Consider the following 13989-nt stretch of genomic DNA (forward strand, 5'->3'; position numbering starts at 1 on the left):
ACTTGCACGATTTAAAACCTGACATTTCAACGTTTTGTTAGACATAAGTATGAATTTTTTGTGATTAGTATTCACTAAGTTACACTTCATTTTCTGAGAACTATCAGATTGGACTTCGTTCAGAGGGAGATGAGAGATCACGCATCATGTTAGTTTTCTTTATTTTACAAAAAGCACAACATTTTGTTTTTACTCTGAGTGTATACAAATAAAAGGAGATATTCTATAGTTTCAATTGATGTATTACTTATGTCTCTATGACAAAAAATGACAGAGTATTTTAAGTCTGTTTTGCTTTCAATGTGAAAAAAAACCTGCAAAACGCGCCGGCGCGTTTTTAGACCTCAGAGTGTTAAAAAACGCTAAACAGAGGAGAATCTGTTGGCAAAAAGAGAACACAACAGAGCTCAAAATAAAACAAGAATCAACATTGGCAACATTTCAGAGATGGAAGAACTGAGGGATTTGAAATTTTGTAAAAGCGACACAGGGATGGTTTTTATACATTAAAATCTTCATCTAGTCAGCTTGAGATCCTTTCCATCTAAACTGGTTATCTCTTTTTTTGGCTTTTAGTATGAATTTGTTAGCCTTACTGTTATCTATAAGCTAGTGTGCTCCAAAACAATGACAAAATTTGTATTTAAAAGATGTAAGCATTCGAAACTTACAGTCTCTCACTTCCACCAACATGGATCAATGATTTTGATGATATCTCGCTGCACTTCAGCTTTTAATCAGATTTTCTGTCCAATCAAATGCTCTCTTAAATCTAAAGTGTCCCGGTTTAAATATTGTCAACACATTGAATAATGCTGCTCGTTTCAAGGCACTTCAGTGGGCCTTTAAGCCTAGTAGTGAATGTTTTATGAGCATTAAGATAACCATATTCCTCTGGTTCACAAAGCCAAAGCACAACCAAAACGATGTTCTTCTGCAAAATGCGAACATTTTTGTTTTTTAACCACTAGTGGGGCTAAAGTGTACCTATGAAAAATGTATGAATATACAGTGGTGTGAAAAAGTGCTTGCCCCCTTCTGATTTTTTCATTTTTTGCATTTTTGTCACACTTTAATTTTTCAGATCATCAAACAAATTTAAATATGAATCAAATATAACACAAGTAAACACAACATGCAGTTTTTAAATGAAGGTTTTTATTATGAAGGGAAAACAAAATACAAACCCACATGGCCCTGTGTGAAAAAGTGCCTAATAACGGGTTGGGCCACCCTTAGCAGCAACAACTGCAATCAAGCGTTTGCGATAACTTGCAATGAGTCTGTTACAGCGCTGTGGTGGAATTTTGGCCCACTCATCTTTGCAGAATTGTTGTAATTCAGCCACATTGGAGGGTTTTCGAGCATGAACCACCTTTTTAAGGTCATGCCACAGCATCTCAATAGGATTGAGGTCAGGACTTTGACTAGGCCACTCCAAAGTCTTCATTTTATTTTTCTTCAGCCATTCAGAGGTGGACTTGCTGGTGTGTTTTGGATCATTGTCCTGCTGTGGAACCCAAGTTCGTTTCAGCTTGAGGTCACGAACAGATGGCCGGACATTGTCCTTCAGGATTTTTTGGTAGACAGCAGAATTCATGGTTCCATTTATCACAGCAAGTCTTCCAGGTCCTGAAGCAGCAAAACAGCCCCAGACCATCACAATACCACCACCATATTTTATTGTTCGTATGATGTTCTTTTTCTGTTATTTTTATGCCAGATGTAATGGGACACACACCTTCCAAAAAGTTCAACTTTTGTCTCCTCAGTCCACAGAGTATTTTCCCAAAAGTCTTGGGGATCATCAAGATGTTTTCTGGCAAAACTGAGACGAGCCTTTGTTTTGTTTTTTTTTTGTTTTTGTTTTTTTTGCTCAGCAGCGGTTTTCATCTTGCAACTCTGCCAAAGCAGGCCATTTTTGCCCAGTCTCTTTCTTATGGTGGAGTCATGAACATTGATCTTAACTGAGGCAAGTAAGGCCTGCAGTTCTTTGGATGTTGTTGTGGGGTCTTTTATGACCTCTTGGATGAGTCGTTGCTGCGCTCTTGGGGTAATTTTGGTCGGCCGGCCACTCCTGGGAAGGTTCACCACTGTTCCATGTTTTTGCCATTTGTGGATAATGGCTCTCACTGTTCACTGGAGTCCCAAAGCTTTAGAAATGGTTTTATGACCTTTTCCAGACTGATAGATCTCAATTACTTTCTTTCTCATTTCTTTGAATCTCAACATGATGTGTAGCTTTTGAGGATCTTTTGGTCTACTTGACTTTGTCAGGCAGGTCCTATTTAAGTGATTTCTTGATTGCGAACAGGTGTGGCAGTAATCAGGCCTGGGTGTGGCTAGAGAAGCTGAACTCAGGTGTGATAAACCACAGTTATGTTTTAACAGCAGGGGGCAAGCACTTTTTCACACAGGGCCATGGGGGTTTGGATTTTCTTTTCCCTTCATAATAAAAACCTTAATTTAAAAACAACATGTTGTGTTTACTTGTGTTATCATTGATTCATATTTAAATTTGTTTGATCTGAAACATTAAAGTGTGACAAACATGCAAAAAAATAAAAAATCAGGAAGGGGGCAAGCACTTTTTCATACCACTGTATTTGCAATATGTAACAAAATAACAAACCAAGTGCCATTCATTTTAAAGAAATACAGTAGACTTTTAAACTGTCGAAATACGATTTGAGGTCACTGTACATTTAACTTCTGCTAGATGATCTTTTGTACAACTGGTTTCTACCACAAGAAGTAAAAAGAAATGCATGGAAAGCTGTAAATTGTCCCATAAGGGATATTCCCTCACTTTTGTTTTTAGCTAATGCCCAGTTCACCCAAAACCAAAAACACCTGTGTTTGTGTAAGTGTGTGGTCATAATTGTTTTTGCTGAAAATCAATAGCACATGTGCACTATGGAAGGTGGGCCAGTCAGGGGATGTTAATGTGTAGAGCATGTAAACGAGATCTGGGGATTCGCAGCCCTGTTACATGATTGGTGGGTTCGTATGTTAGGATGTTAGGGCTGCCCTGATTATCACTCCACATCACAGCCGAAGCCAGGGAATGTTCTGTACTGTTTTATGATCAAGTTCTGACACACTTCCAGCAAAACAAGCAACCTTTTCCCTTATCAATGGAGACCTGGAGCTATAATTTTACAAAAACTTTCCCCCCTGGAAAGAACAATAGAACTGGCTCTGCACAAAGAGTTTCCACAGAACCTCCCAACCAGCTCAGATATGCCAACATCCAGCATCTCCTACCACACATTCATGCAAAATGTAGAAAACAGGGTCGCATTCACAAAACATTCACAAGTTAATGGTTGAATCTGATGAAGGACATGACTTTCTCTCTCTGTAGGATCTGTCTGTTGGAATGCAGTGTTCGGGAGGTCCGTGTCGTGGTGGCCACCATCCTGGAGAAGACCCTGGAGAGTGCTTTGTACTTCCATGACACTGGGCTGGACTGTCTTTTGGACATGCTGCTTTCTCTGTTGGATAAGGACGTCCCGGACAACTGCAAGAACTGTTCTCAGTACTTCAGCCTCTTCAGTAACTTTGCTCAGAGGGTAAGAACAATGTTAGGGGCACCAGACGGTGTATTTGAAGAACGTTCATGCTGTCCTTTTCCATAAAGAAAATATATATCAAGCTCAGAAAAGAAGCATAAAAGTGGCCCACACAACTTGTGCACTAATATTGTAAAGGTGTGGTCACATTAGCAAAATTTCACATCCACAAAAAAAAAAAAAAAAACAGCATCCATTGTCAATAGTGTAGAGGTGTATGAAGCACTGCTCACAAATAAGACACTTTCAAACCAAGCAGCTTTCTGTTGGTCAGCACAGGGAATTCATTTGACCAACTTGAACATGAGCAAAATCCGCATGGGGAACTTTTTCACCCTTACGAGTAATATCACCAGGCGAACCGTACATGTCTGCACCGCAAAGTCCCCCTGTAGTCAATAATTGTATCCCTTAAAACTCATCTTTGATCACCAAAATGGCATATTTAAACCTTTTTTCCTGTGTAAATAATTTCTTCATGCCTTAAAATAGCTTGAATGTAACTCTACACCCTTGCTTCATGTAGTATACACAGATCTATGAATATGCAAACTACCCCCGCCTCCACTCACTCACACCAGCTTAGAGATCCACTTGCTCAACTTTACTGTAGTAAATGCTACACAGTGGCAAGTGGAAATACTGGTTTAATTCAGCCATATATGTTTGAACTAGAAACTGATTTAAAAGAAGTGGAAGAGTGAATCCAACCGTCTCCATTGACTTAGTATTGCGTGAAGCTGCCTCCTTGTTGTTTCTGACTTGTAACAAAAACAGAACAATGTCTAAACACTGCTATGTGACAGGGTGTACAGCAAACAAACCCCTTAAAAAACCCATAACTAAGTGTTTATAAGCTACCAGACCGTAAAAGCCAGCCTTTAAGGAGAAAAAAGTGGATACAGGCAATAAGACGTGGAGCATCAGCAGTAAGAATGGGTAAATTTTGGGATCAGTATATGGGGTTAAATTCCCGCCTAAAGTATAGCGCTCACGGATCAAAAAAATTAAGTGTGAATCAAAAATTTAAAAACGCATGTAAAAATATATAATGCAAACTTTAAAGTAGCCATGAGTTGCATTGAAGGGATGCCATCTCCCACGATTGATTGGCTAGAGGAGGAGCTGTCAATCTAGAACTATTGGACCATTGGTGATGCTTAAGCCCTCCCTAATTTACATTAAACTAGAACTGCATCATTTGGAAACGCAAGAGCGGAACATGGAAAGAAGAGCAAAGAGAAAAAAGGCACAAGCATACAAAAGAGTAAAATATGAGCAGAAAATGTAAGAGAGCACAAAGTACAGAGTAATAAAAGCAAGGAAAACAACTTTTAAGAACACATAAACACAAGTTTAAGATATGTGCAATATAATTTTGGATGCGTTTAAAGTTTTGATTCATGCTTATTTTTAAAATGCGCTTTTAATTTTTCGATTCACGCTTATTATATTTCGATCCGTGACCACGTTCTTTGCCATTCTGATCATTTTGCATTATTTTTTTTTTTTAAGTTTGTGTTATATGTTTTTAATTTTTTGATTCACACTTATTATTTTTTGATCCGTGACCGCAATACTTTAGGCGGGAATCTAACCCCATATCAGTATGCCTACATGTGCAGTGAACATTTTGTCACTGATAAGTCAAATATCCAAATGTCAGTTTTATATATGTGACCTGATCCAGCAAAATGAGTCACAGTGACCCAGATTTCAAAATTGAGATTTTGGTATCAAAGGAAAGATAAGACAATAAGCTTTAAAATGATATCCTCCTAGTCGAAGTCATACCTTGAATGGTTTTAAAGATATACCCATTTGAATTATGGTCGTCTGCCCTCTTTTTCCAATTGAAAACCTGAGAAAATCGCTTTTAAAGTTTTTTGTTGATATCTTTCAAAATCCATTGCATTTAAAGGGATAAACTATTTATTTTACAGCTTAATTTGACCAAAGACATTTTTATATATATATATAAATGCTATTTAACCAGGCTGAAGCTCAAATTATTTTAAAGTATTTATTTTAATTAATATTTTGTCAGTCGAAACGGGGCTTCCCATTGATAAAAATCAGCGTTTATGTCAGTGTGTTTACATTTCTAAGCTTTTTGATTGGTTTTATACAACGTGTAACACCATATTTGGAGAGCAGAGATAGTGACGTTTCAGGGGATACCGGGAAATGCTCATAAGTGACGAGAGGAGTTGGGAAGTTCATTTCCAGCAAATTTAGTAAAACCATGAAACTACAAAACTTTGGGAGATTATTTTTGAAAGTCTGTTCTTTGAAATTAGCTTTAAAAAAAAAAAACATTTTTTTTTTTTTCATTGTTTTTCCACATTATCGGCCCATATTTTAAAATAGAACGTTGCGACTTCCGACTCATTTCGCCAGAGCGGGTCACATATTATTTTTCCTGTCGCTGATTACGTTCCCCTCCAGTGGGCGTAGCTCTCAGTGTAATATAACATGTCGCTCTGTCTCAATTGACTGTATCCACTTTTGTGTCCTTAAACGCTTGTTTTTTGTGTCGGCAGCTTATAAAAAATAGTTTTTTTAGCTTGTTCTGTTTTTTGTTAAAAGTCAGAAATGACAAGGAGGCAGCTTCACGAAATACAAAGTCAATGGAGACAGTTGGATTGTGTCTCCCCCAATGTATATTATATGCCTATATGCCAGAAAAAAATGCATATAGTTCATCATAACATGTATTGCTAAATGTACCCCGATTTTTCATATGATGTAGAGAACAAGAGCGATTTCAAGCCACGTTTTTGAGACCGTCTTTGATTCAATGCAGTTTTAAGGAGAAAATACTCCGCAATACTGTTGACAGATGAATTTGCACATAGACATATAAACAACATTAAAAACTTGATTTTCACTACAGGGGGGGTTTAAGTCTTCTGAAGCCACACAGATTGAGCAGATTTAAGTTATTCACTGATGATCTCTTTCAGGGCTGTGGGCCGTGTCAGCTGCTGCTGAAACATTCAGCTTATCGTCGGATGCTTGTCTTCCTCCTGGGAGCCAACCGGCAAAACAACCAGGTATTGCAGATGCCATCTTTTATCACCTGATTAGGTGTTCTGCATCTTGTGAATATTGGGGTTTGCTTAAGTGCTCATGTTAACCTCCGTTGTTTAATGTCTGTGTTAATGACATTCTGCTTGTTGTGTGTTTTAGCACCGGCGCTGGAGTTCAGCACAGGCTCGAGAGTTCCTGCATCTCCACAACACTCTGGCCTTGATAGTGCTGCACACAGACCTCACGTCTCAGAGGACGGAGGGTAAGAACACACAACGGTTTCAGGACACACCCCAAAATTATCATTAACACAAACTGTTATGATGACATAAAAATGCAAAAGACCAAAAAATATTTTAGCACTTTTTTTAAATATATTTTTTATAAATAAAAACAATTTTTAAAATACATAAGATTTAAATTAATGTTTTTTTTAATCAAGTAGGCAATAAATTGATCAAAAGTGACTTTCTATTCATCAAAGAATCCTGAAAAAATTTTACAAAAATGTGTGTTCAGCTCAAGGAGTGTTCAAGCACGCTTCCTCTGGACTGGTGGCTCCATCTTCACCCCTCCTGCCTCTACATTCAGACATCAACACGCTGCTCTTTAAATCGGAAGGACAGGTGTATCTCATGGAGGTAAGACTCTCTCTTTTTTCCCACTCTCTCCTGTCTCTGTCTGTCTGGATTTCACACTACTGACTGAGGCACATGTCTTTCAGGTGATGTTTGCCATGCGTGAGTTGTCCGGCCCATTGTCGTTTCTCATAGAGATGATCACATATTGCTCATTCTGTAATGAACCTTTCTCACTGGGAGTCCTGCATTTACTCAAGGTTGGTATCCTGACTAGTTTAAACCTTCCAGGGCTCAACTATAATGATGGCAATCAATGAATAGTTTATTTTTAATACAAACCCAATTCCAAAAAAGTTGGGACACTGTACAAATTGTGAATAAAAACAGAATGCAATGATGTGGAAGTTTCAAATTTTAATATTTTATTCAGAATACAACATAGATGACATATCCAATGTTTAAACTGAGAAAAAGTATAATTTTAAGGGAAAAATTAGTTGTTGTTTTTTTTAAATTTCATGGCATCAACACATCTCAAAAAAGTTGGGAAAAGGCCATGTTTACCACTGTGTGGCATCCCCTCTTCTTTTTATAACAGTCTGCAAACGTCTGGGGACTGAGGAGACAAGTTGCTCAAGTTTAGGAATAGGAATGTTGTCCCATTCTTGTCTAATACAGGCTTCTAGTTGCTCAACTGTCTTAGGTCTTCTTTGTCGCATCTTCCTCTTTATGATGCGCCAAATGTTTTCTATGGGTGAAAGATCTGGACTGCAGGCTGGCCATTTCAGTACCCGGATCCTTCTTCTACGCAGCCATGATGTTGTAATTGATGCAGTATGTGGTCTGGCATTGTCATGTTGGAAAATGCAAGGTCTTCCCTGAAAGAGACGACGTCTGGATGGGAGCATATGTTGTTCTAGAACTTGGATATACCTTTCAGCATTGATGGTGCCTTTCCAGATGTGTAAGCTGCCAATGCCACACGCACTCATGCAACCCCATACCATCAGAGATGCAGGCTTCTGAGCTGAGCGCTGATAACAACTTGGGTTGTCCTTGTCCTCTTTAGTCCGGATGACATGGCGTCCCAATTTTCCAAAACGAACTTCAAACTTTGATTGGTCTGACCACAGAACAGTTTTCCACTTTGCCACAGTCCATTTTAAATGAGCCTTGGCCCAGAGAAAACACCTGCGCTTCTGGATCATGTTTAGATATGGCTTCTTTTTTGACCTATAGAGTTTTAGCCGGCAACGGCGAATGGCACGGTGGATTGTGTTCACCGACAATGTTTTCTGGAAGTATTCCTGAGCCCATGTTGTGATTTCCATTACAGTAGCATTCCTGTATGTGATGCAGTGCCGTCTAAGGGTCCGAAGATCACGGGCATCCAGTATGGTTTTCCGGCCTTGACCGGAGATTGTTCCAGATTCTCTGAATCTTTAGATGATATTATGCACTGTAGATGATGATAACTTCAAACTCTTTGCAATTTTTCTCTGAGAAACTCCTTTCTGATATTGCTCCACTATTTTTCGCCGCAGCATTGGGGGAATTGGTGATCCTCTGCCCATCTTGACTTCTGAGAGACACTGCCACTCCGAGAGGCTCTTTTTATACCCAATCATGTTGCCAATTGACCTAATAAGTTGCAAATTGGTCCTCCAGCTGTTCCTTATATGTACATTTAACTTTTCCAGCCTCTTATTGCTACCTGTCCCAACTTATTTGGAATGTATAGCTCTCATGAAATCCAAAATGAGCCAATATTTGGTATGACATTTCAAAATGTCTCACTTTCAACATTTGATATGTTATCTATATTCTATTGTGAATAAAATATAAGTTTATGAGATTTGTAAACTATTGCATTCCTTTTTTATTCACAATTTGTACAGTGTCCCAACTTTTTTGGAATCGGGTTTGTACTTAAATATTTATCATTAATAATGTATTATCATACAAATTATTTAGGGGAAAAAATGTTTAAAGTTAAGTAAAAATAACATATACAAATATACAAATCTGAAGTAATCTCAGCAGAAAAAAATGTTATTGAGCTGATCCCTGCCTGTATTTTTATTCAATAAAAATATCCCTGACAATATGTTCATGTTCTAGAATCATCTGGAAACGGCTCCACCTCATGAACTGAAGAACGTTTTTCAGATGCTGCTAGAGATCCTGGTGAGTGATGGCTGTGTGCTGCTATAATTACTGGTTTGGAGTAGTGAGTAATGATGTAACACCACTCTTACTGTCACCTCTCAGATGGTAGAGGACCCTCTGCAGTCCCAGAGGCTCAAATATGCATTTGAAACTGAAAAGGGCCTTCTGGGTAAGAGCCATATCACTTGGATCTATCAGCATGAGTATTTGTAAGATTAAACTGATTTGTACTAACATGTGATTCTCAATCATTCACAGCTTTGATGCATCAGAGCAACAACGTGGACAGCAGTCGCTGCTATCAGTGTGTGAAGTTCCTGGTGACGCTGGCACAGAAGTGAGTGGGCTCAAATTAAGGATGCATAATATGGATATTTACATAGCTGTGTTGAAGAGATATATGATATAATAGTGTAATTTCAGGTATCAGCCAATATTTTTCATTTATCTGTATCTGTAGGATATTGATATAGGATATTTAATTGTTCATGATCATTTCTTATATTTTTACTTTTTTTTTTACATGATTTTGCCATCATCTAATGCTCACATAAAGTTAGTCTTTAAATAAACTAATAATTTAATAACACTAGTAAATGTAAACTATAGCAAATGTCAAAATAACTATTCATTTTTCATATTCTACATTATAATCAGGGCTTGACATTAACGGAAGAGAATTAGGGCCAAGCAATAATAAAAAATAGAACCATCTCGAGATTAAAGTCATTATTAAGCGAGATTAAACTCTTGAGAAAAAAGTCAAAATAAAATGTTGAAAATGAACTCATTACATTTTGATAATAAAGTCATTATGTTTCAAGAAAAAATTACATTTCGAGAAAAGTTGATGATAAAATGTCAAGAATAAACACAGATTTGATCAGTGTCATGATCATTGCATACTAAAAGAGGACATGACAGAGTTAGATCTCTTAGTCAAGCTATATTTTAGGCTTTCTTTTAGTAACAAATATACTATCAGCTTTAGCTAATTATGTGTATTTGTCCGTTCAAGCATAAATCTCTGTGCGCTATGGATGAAGCGTCATGTGCACACCAGACGCGGCGGCAGAGCAAAACACTGAATCTAATCACCATACAGACAAAAAGTTTGCTTCAAGAATGAAAAAAGTGGCATCCATATGTTTTACTGTAAATGTGCAAACAGAAACAAAAAGAACAATCTATATCTAGCCACATAAGCAGGCTTACAGGCATATTAAATAGGCTACACAAAAATAAATAGGTCTATAGACTATTGAAAAATGTCTATACACACTCTTCCAGCCTATAGCTTGAAGTCATTAGGCTTATCTGCACATAGTATGGTTTATTAATAAGGTGTTTAGAGAATTTGATCTTTTAATTCCACCGTCTTAGTTTGTACATTAAACCACGCTATCGGTTTTCTTTATGAGGCGTGTTATGGAGGAAAATGCTTAACGTGTAATTAAACGTGTTGCGTTCATATGCGCTCATCTGTTTATCTGCACATAGTATGGTTTATTTATAAGTTATGTACAGAATCTGATCTTTTAATATCACTGTTAATGCATTAAGCCACATTAAGCTTTTTGACTAAGTGATCCAACTCTGTCATGTCCTCTATCAGTATGTAATGAACATGACACTGTTCGAATGCATTTATTCTCAACATTTTATTATCGAATATTATTTTATTATTGAATTTTATATATAATATACCGTTATACATTTTTCAATTGAAGTCTTTTAAAAAGGCATCTGAAATAATAAACAAAGTGCCATGTAGTGGTGTCAAAAAAAACATATCGATACTGAAATATCTGAATATTCCAATACTCATTTTCCTCAGAATAGACACATGATACCAGCTGCTCTTTCTCTCTCTCTCATCTCTCGTACAGCGAGTCGACACACAAACCCTCCTCACCTCACTCACTCGTTTCATTTGCTCCGGATGAATATTGTTGGTGTTACAGGGCTTGAATTTTGGTGTGGGATTGTGCATATAGCGCATAATTTTACTCATTCCCGCAGATTTTGTGCTCACACCCAAAGTGCACACACATAAAGCCGCCTCTCAGTACTAAATTAAGTTCTTTTCCGCTGCTTATTGTGCTTAAACAGTCAAATACACACAAAATAATGTCAAAATGCCGGTCTTGGTGAGTATTCACGTAAACACAGTCAGTATGTTTTAAGTGAACAAAAACAGTTGAGAAAGAAATCGCATGTGTAACAGTTTAATGGATCTGTGCATCAGGTCTTAAAGTGACAGCAGCCTAATATACCTGCTGCTGAATTATGAGATAATATTAAAAATATCTATATGGCAGTTTTTCTCCATGGTATCAATATCAAAATTGTGGCCAGTGAAAATGCTGAGTGGCTAGTAACTTTGGAAAACCACTAGCCACAGTGACTGGGGAGCAAAAAAGTTAATGTCAAGTCCTGATTATAATAATTATGTACATTAAAAATGCATTTTAATATTTGCAGATTTCTTTGTGATTCAATGTGTTATACTTTCTAAAGGCATACCATAAGTATTATAATTGTGGTTACAATTATTCATGTGACCACACAATGCATTCTGTTTCTGGCAGCAGTGATGTTTAATGCCTCTGTGTTTCTGTTAGATGTTCTCCAGCTAAGGACTATTTTAAAGAGCTCTCAGGACATTGGAGTTGGGCCGTTCAGTGGCTTCAGAAGAAGGCAAGAGACCACAGAAATGCACTCAAACACTAGTACTTCTTTATTGTGCATTTTTTTAAATTCCCCCTCTCTCCTCTTTCAGATGTCAGAGCACTACTGGACGCCTCAGAGCAATGTATCGAACGAGACGTCCACTGCTAAAACCTTCCAGCGCACCATCTCAGCACAGGTACTGCACTTACAGTCTGACGTATCATTATGCTGCGTTCTTGAACTTGGATTACATTATACATAACCAGTATAAGTGTATTTATATGTCAAACTTGCAATTTCAAATTTACAACGTAAAAACTGTTCTGAATTTTTTTTTCTTCTGTTAGCTCCGACCGCCCACTGACTGTTTTGATGTCACATGTAAAATGATTGAAATGCCGGGACTCCATTGGGGAAATTTACCCTTTACTGATTCGTGTTATTTTAGTATTATTCATATATTAAATTGGTTTTATTTTTATATTTTCAGTTTTAGCAGTGCTGTGCTTTTATAATTTTTTTTTTTTTTTATGTTTCTATATAGCATTAATTTATTTTTTATTTCAGTTTTAGTAATTTTAGTACTTCTCCAGGCCCCAAATCAGCCTCAGACTCCAGAGGGTTAAAACATACCCCAAAAACAAAATATGGTTTACTTACAGCTAAAAGCTAGCTAGCTTTTTTATGAGAAAATCACTGCATTTGGCCTTCTGAATGGAGCTCAATGAATGATGGGTTTTGTGTTTAGGACACTCTGGCATATGCCACAGCTTTACTGAATGAGAAGGAGCAGTCCGGCAGCAGCAATGGATCAGACGGCAGCCCGGCCAATGAGAACTCAGACCGAAGCCTCAGACAGGTCTCATTAATTCAACAGTCCAACATCAATTATATCAAATATTAGGGATGCAACAATACAGTTAGCCCACGGTTCAATACATACCTCGGTTTTTTAACCACGGTTTTCGGTTCGGTTCGGTTCTGATGGCTTGACACATAAGTGTTTTTTTTTTTTTTGTTATTCTATGCTTAGGCAATAGGAACAGTAAGAGGTTAAGAAGAAAAAATAAAAACGATTTATTGCAATACTCCTTTATTTTACTTAAAAGCAAAGAAAAGTCCACTAGTTTCTAGTGTATTGTATAATATAAAATAATTTTTTTATTTTAAAATTAACACTGACATCTCACAGCTGTTGGTAGCCCATGTACAAACTGTACAAACAAATTCTCCAAAGCTGTTTACCAAGCTTTCGATTAAATTTAATATTTGAAATCACCAATGAAATCTGACAACTGCCTCATTTTTTTTTTCCAAACGCTGGAATCATCTAAAAAAATCTGTATTCAGGCTGGATCAAGCTAATGCGCATGCACAGACCTAAATGCGCGTCTCTTGTGCCTCATTTCGGAGACGCGCGTCTGATTGTTTCTATAGAAACCGGTGCTTCTAACGGCCGCTGCAGTGACGCGATGACTTTATCAGTCAGCGATTGGCTCTTATTTAGAAGGCGAGACTTATTCCACCATATTGCGCGTTTCACTTTCTCCCATTCAAAACAATACGAGTGACACGTCAAAACCGAAATGTCTCCACACCACGGATTTGAAAGACGCCGGCGCTTCCTCGTACTGTAGCCTCACTTCACCGCCGCTCGCCATGTTAAAGTGTGGAATGAAGGTTCAGCGCCCCCTAACTTTAGAGCATAGTGATTGAATATTTACTCGCGGGGAGGAGTACTCGTAAACTTACAGGCACACACAAACAGTCAATTCGGAGAGAAATAAAACGCACATAAATTATTTAAACGTAAAACCGAAAAAACCGCAATTCACAACCGCGTATTGAACCGTGGATGTCGTACCGAACGGTTCAATATTATATTGAGAATTGTGGCATCCCTATCAAATATTATGTTAAAACATCCTAGAGGTTTAATAAATAATTATATTTACCGT

The 13989-nt window shown here is 37.5% G+C and overlaps 1 protein-coding gene across 3 annotated transcripts in view; it reads left to right on the forward strand.

Moving 5' to 3' along the window:
* usp24 (ubiquitin specific peptidase 24) overlaps positions 1-13989 on the forward strand; it is a 94853-nt gene that overhangs the window by 77142 nt on the left and 3722 nt on the right. For all 3 annotated transcript variants that reach the window (XM_048208611.1, XM_048208612.1, XM_048208614.1), the window contains 11 exons: positions 3368-3575; positions 6542-6631; positions 6768-6870; positions 7128-7249; positions 7333-7446; positions 9311-9376; positions 9461-9527; positions 9617-9695; positions 11983-12058; positions 12141-12227; positions 12780-12890. In XM_048208611.1, coding sequence (XP_048064568.1) covers positions 3368-3575; positions 6542-6631; positions 6768-6870; positions 7128-7249; positions 7333-7446; positions 9311-9376; positions 9461-9527; positions 9617-9695; positions 11983-12058; positions 12141-12227; positions 12780-12890 — 1123 coding nt within the window. The remainder of the gene's footprint in view (positions 1-3367; positions 3576-6541; positions 6632-6767; positions 6871-7127; positions 7250-7332; positions 7447-9310; positions 9377-9460; positions 9528-9616; positions 9696-11982; positions 12059-12140; positions 12228-12779; positions 12891-13989) is intronic.

The sequence above is a fragment of the Megalobrama amblycephala genome, linkage group LG11 (assembly GCF_018812025.1).
Source record: "Megalobrama amblycephala isolate DHTTF-2021 linkage group LG11, ASM1881202v1, whole genome shotgun sequence".
Taxonomy (NCBI): domain Eukaryota; kingdom Metazoa; phylum Chordata; class Actinopteri; order Cypriniformes; family Xenocyprididae; genus Megalobrama; species Megalobrama amblycephala.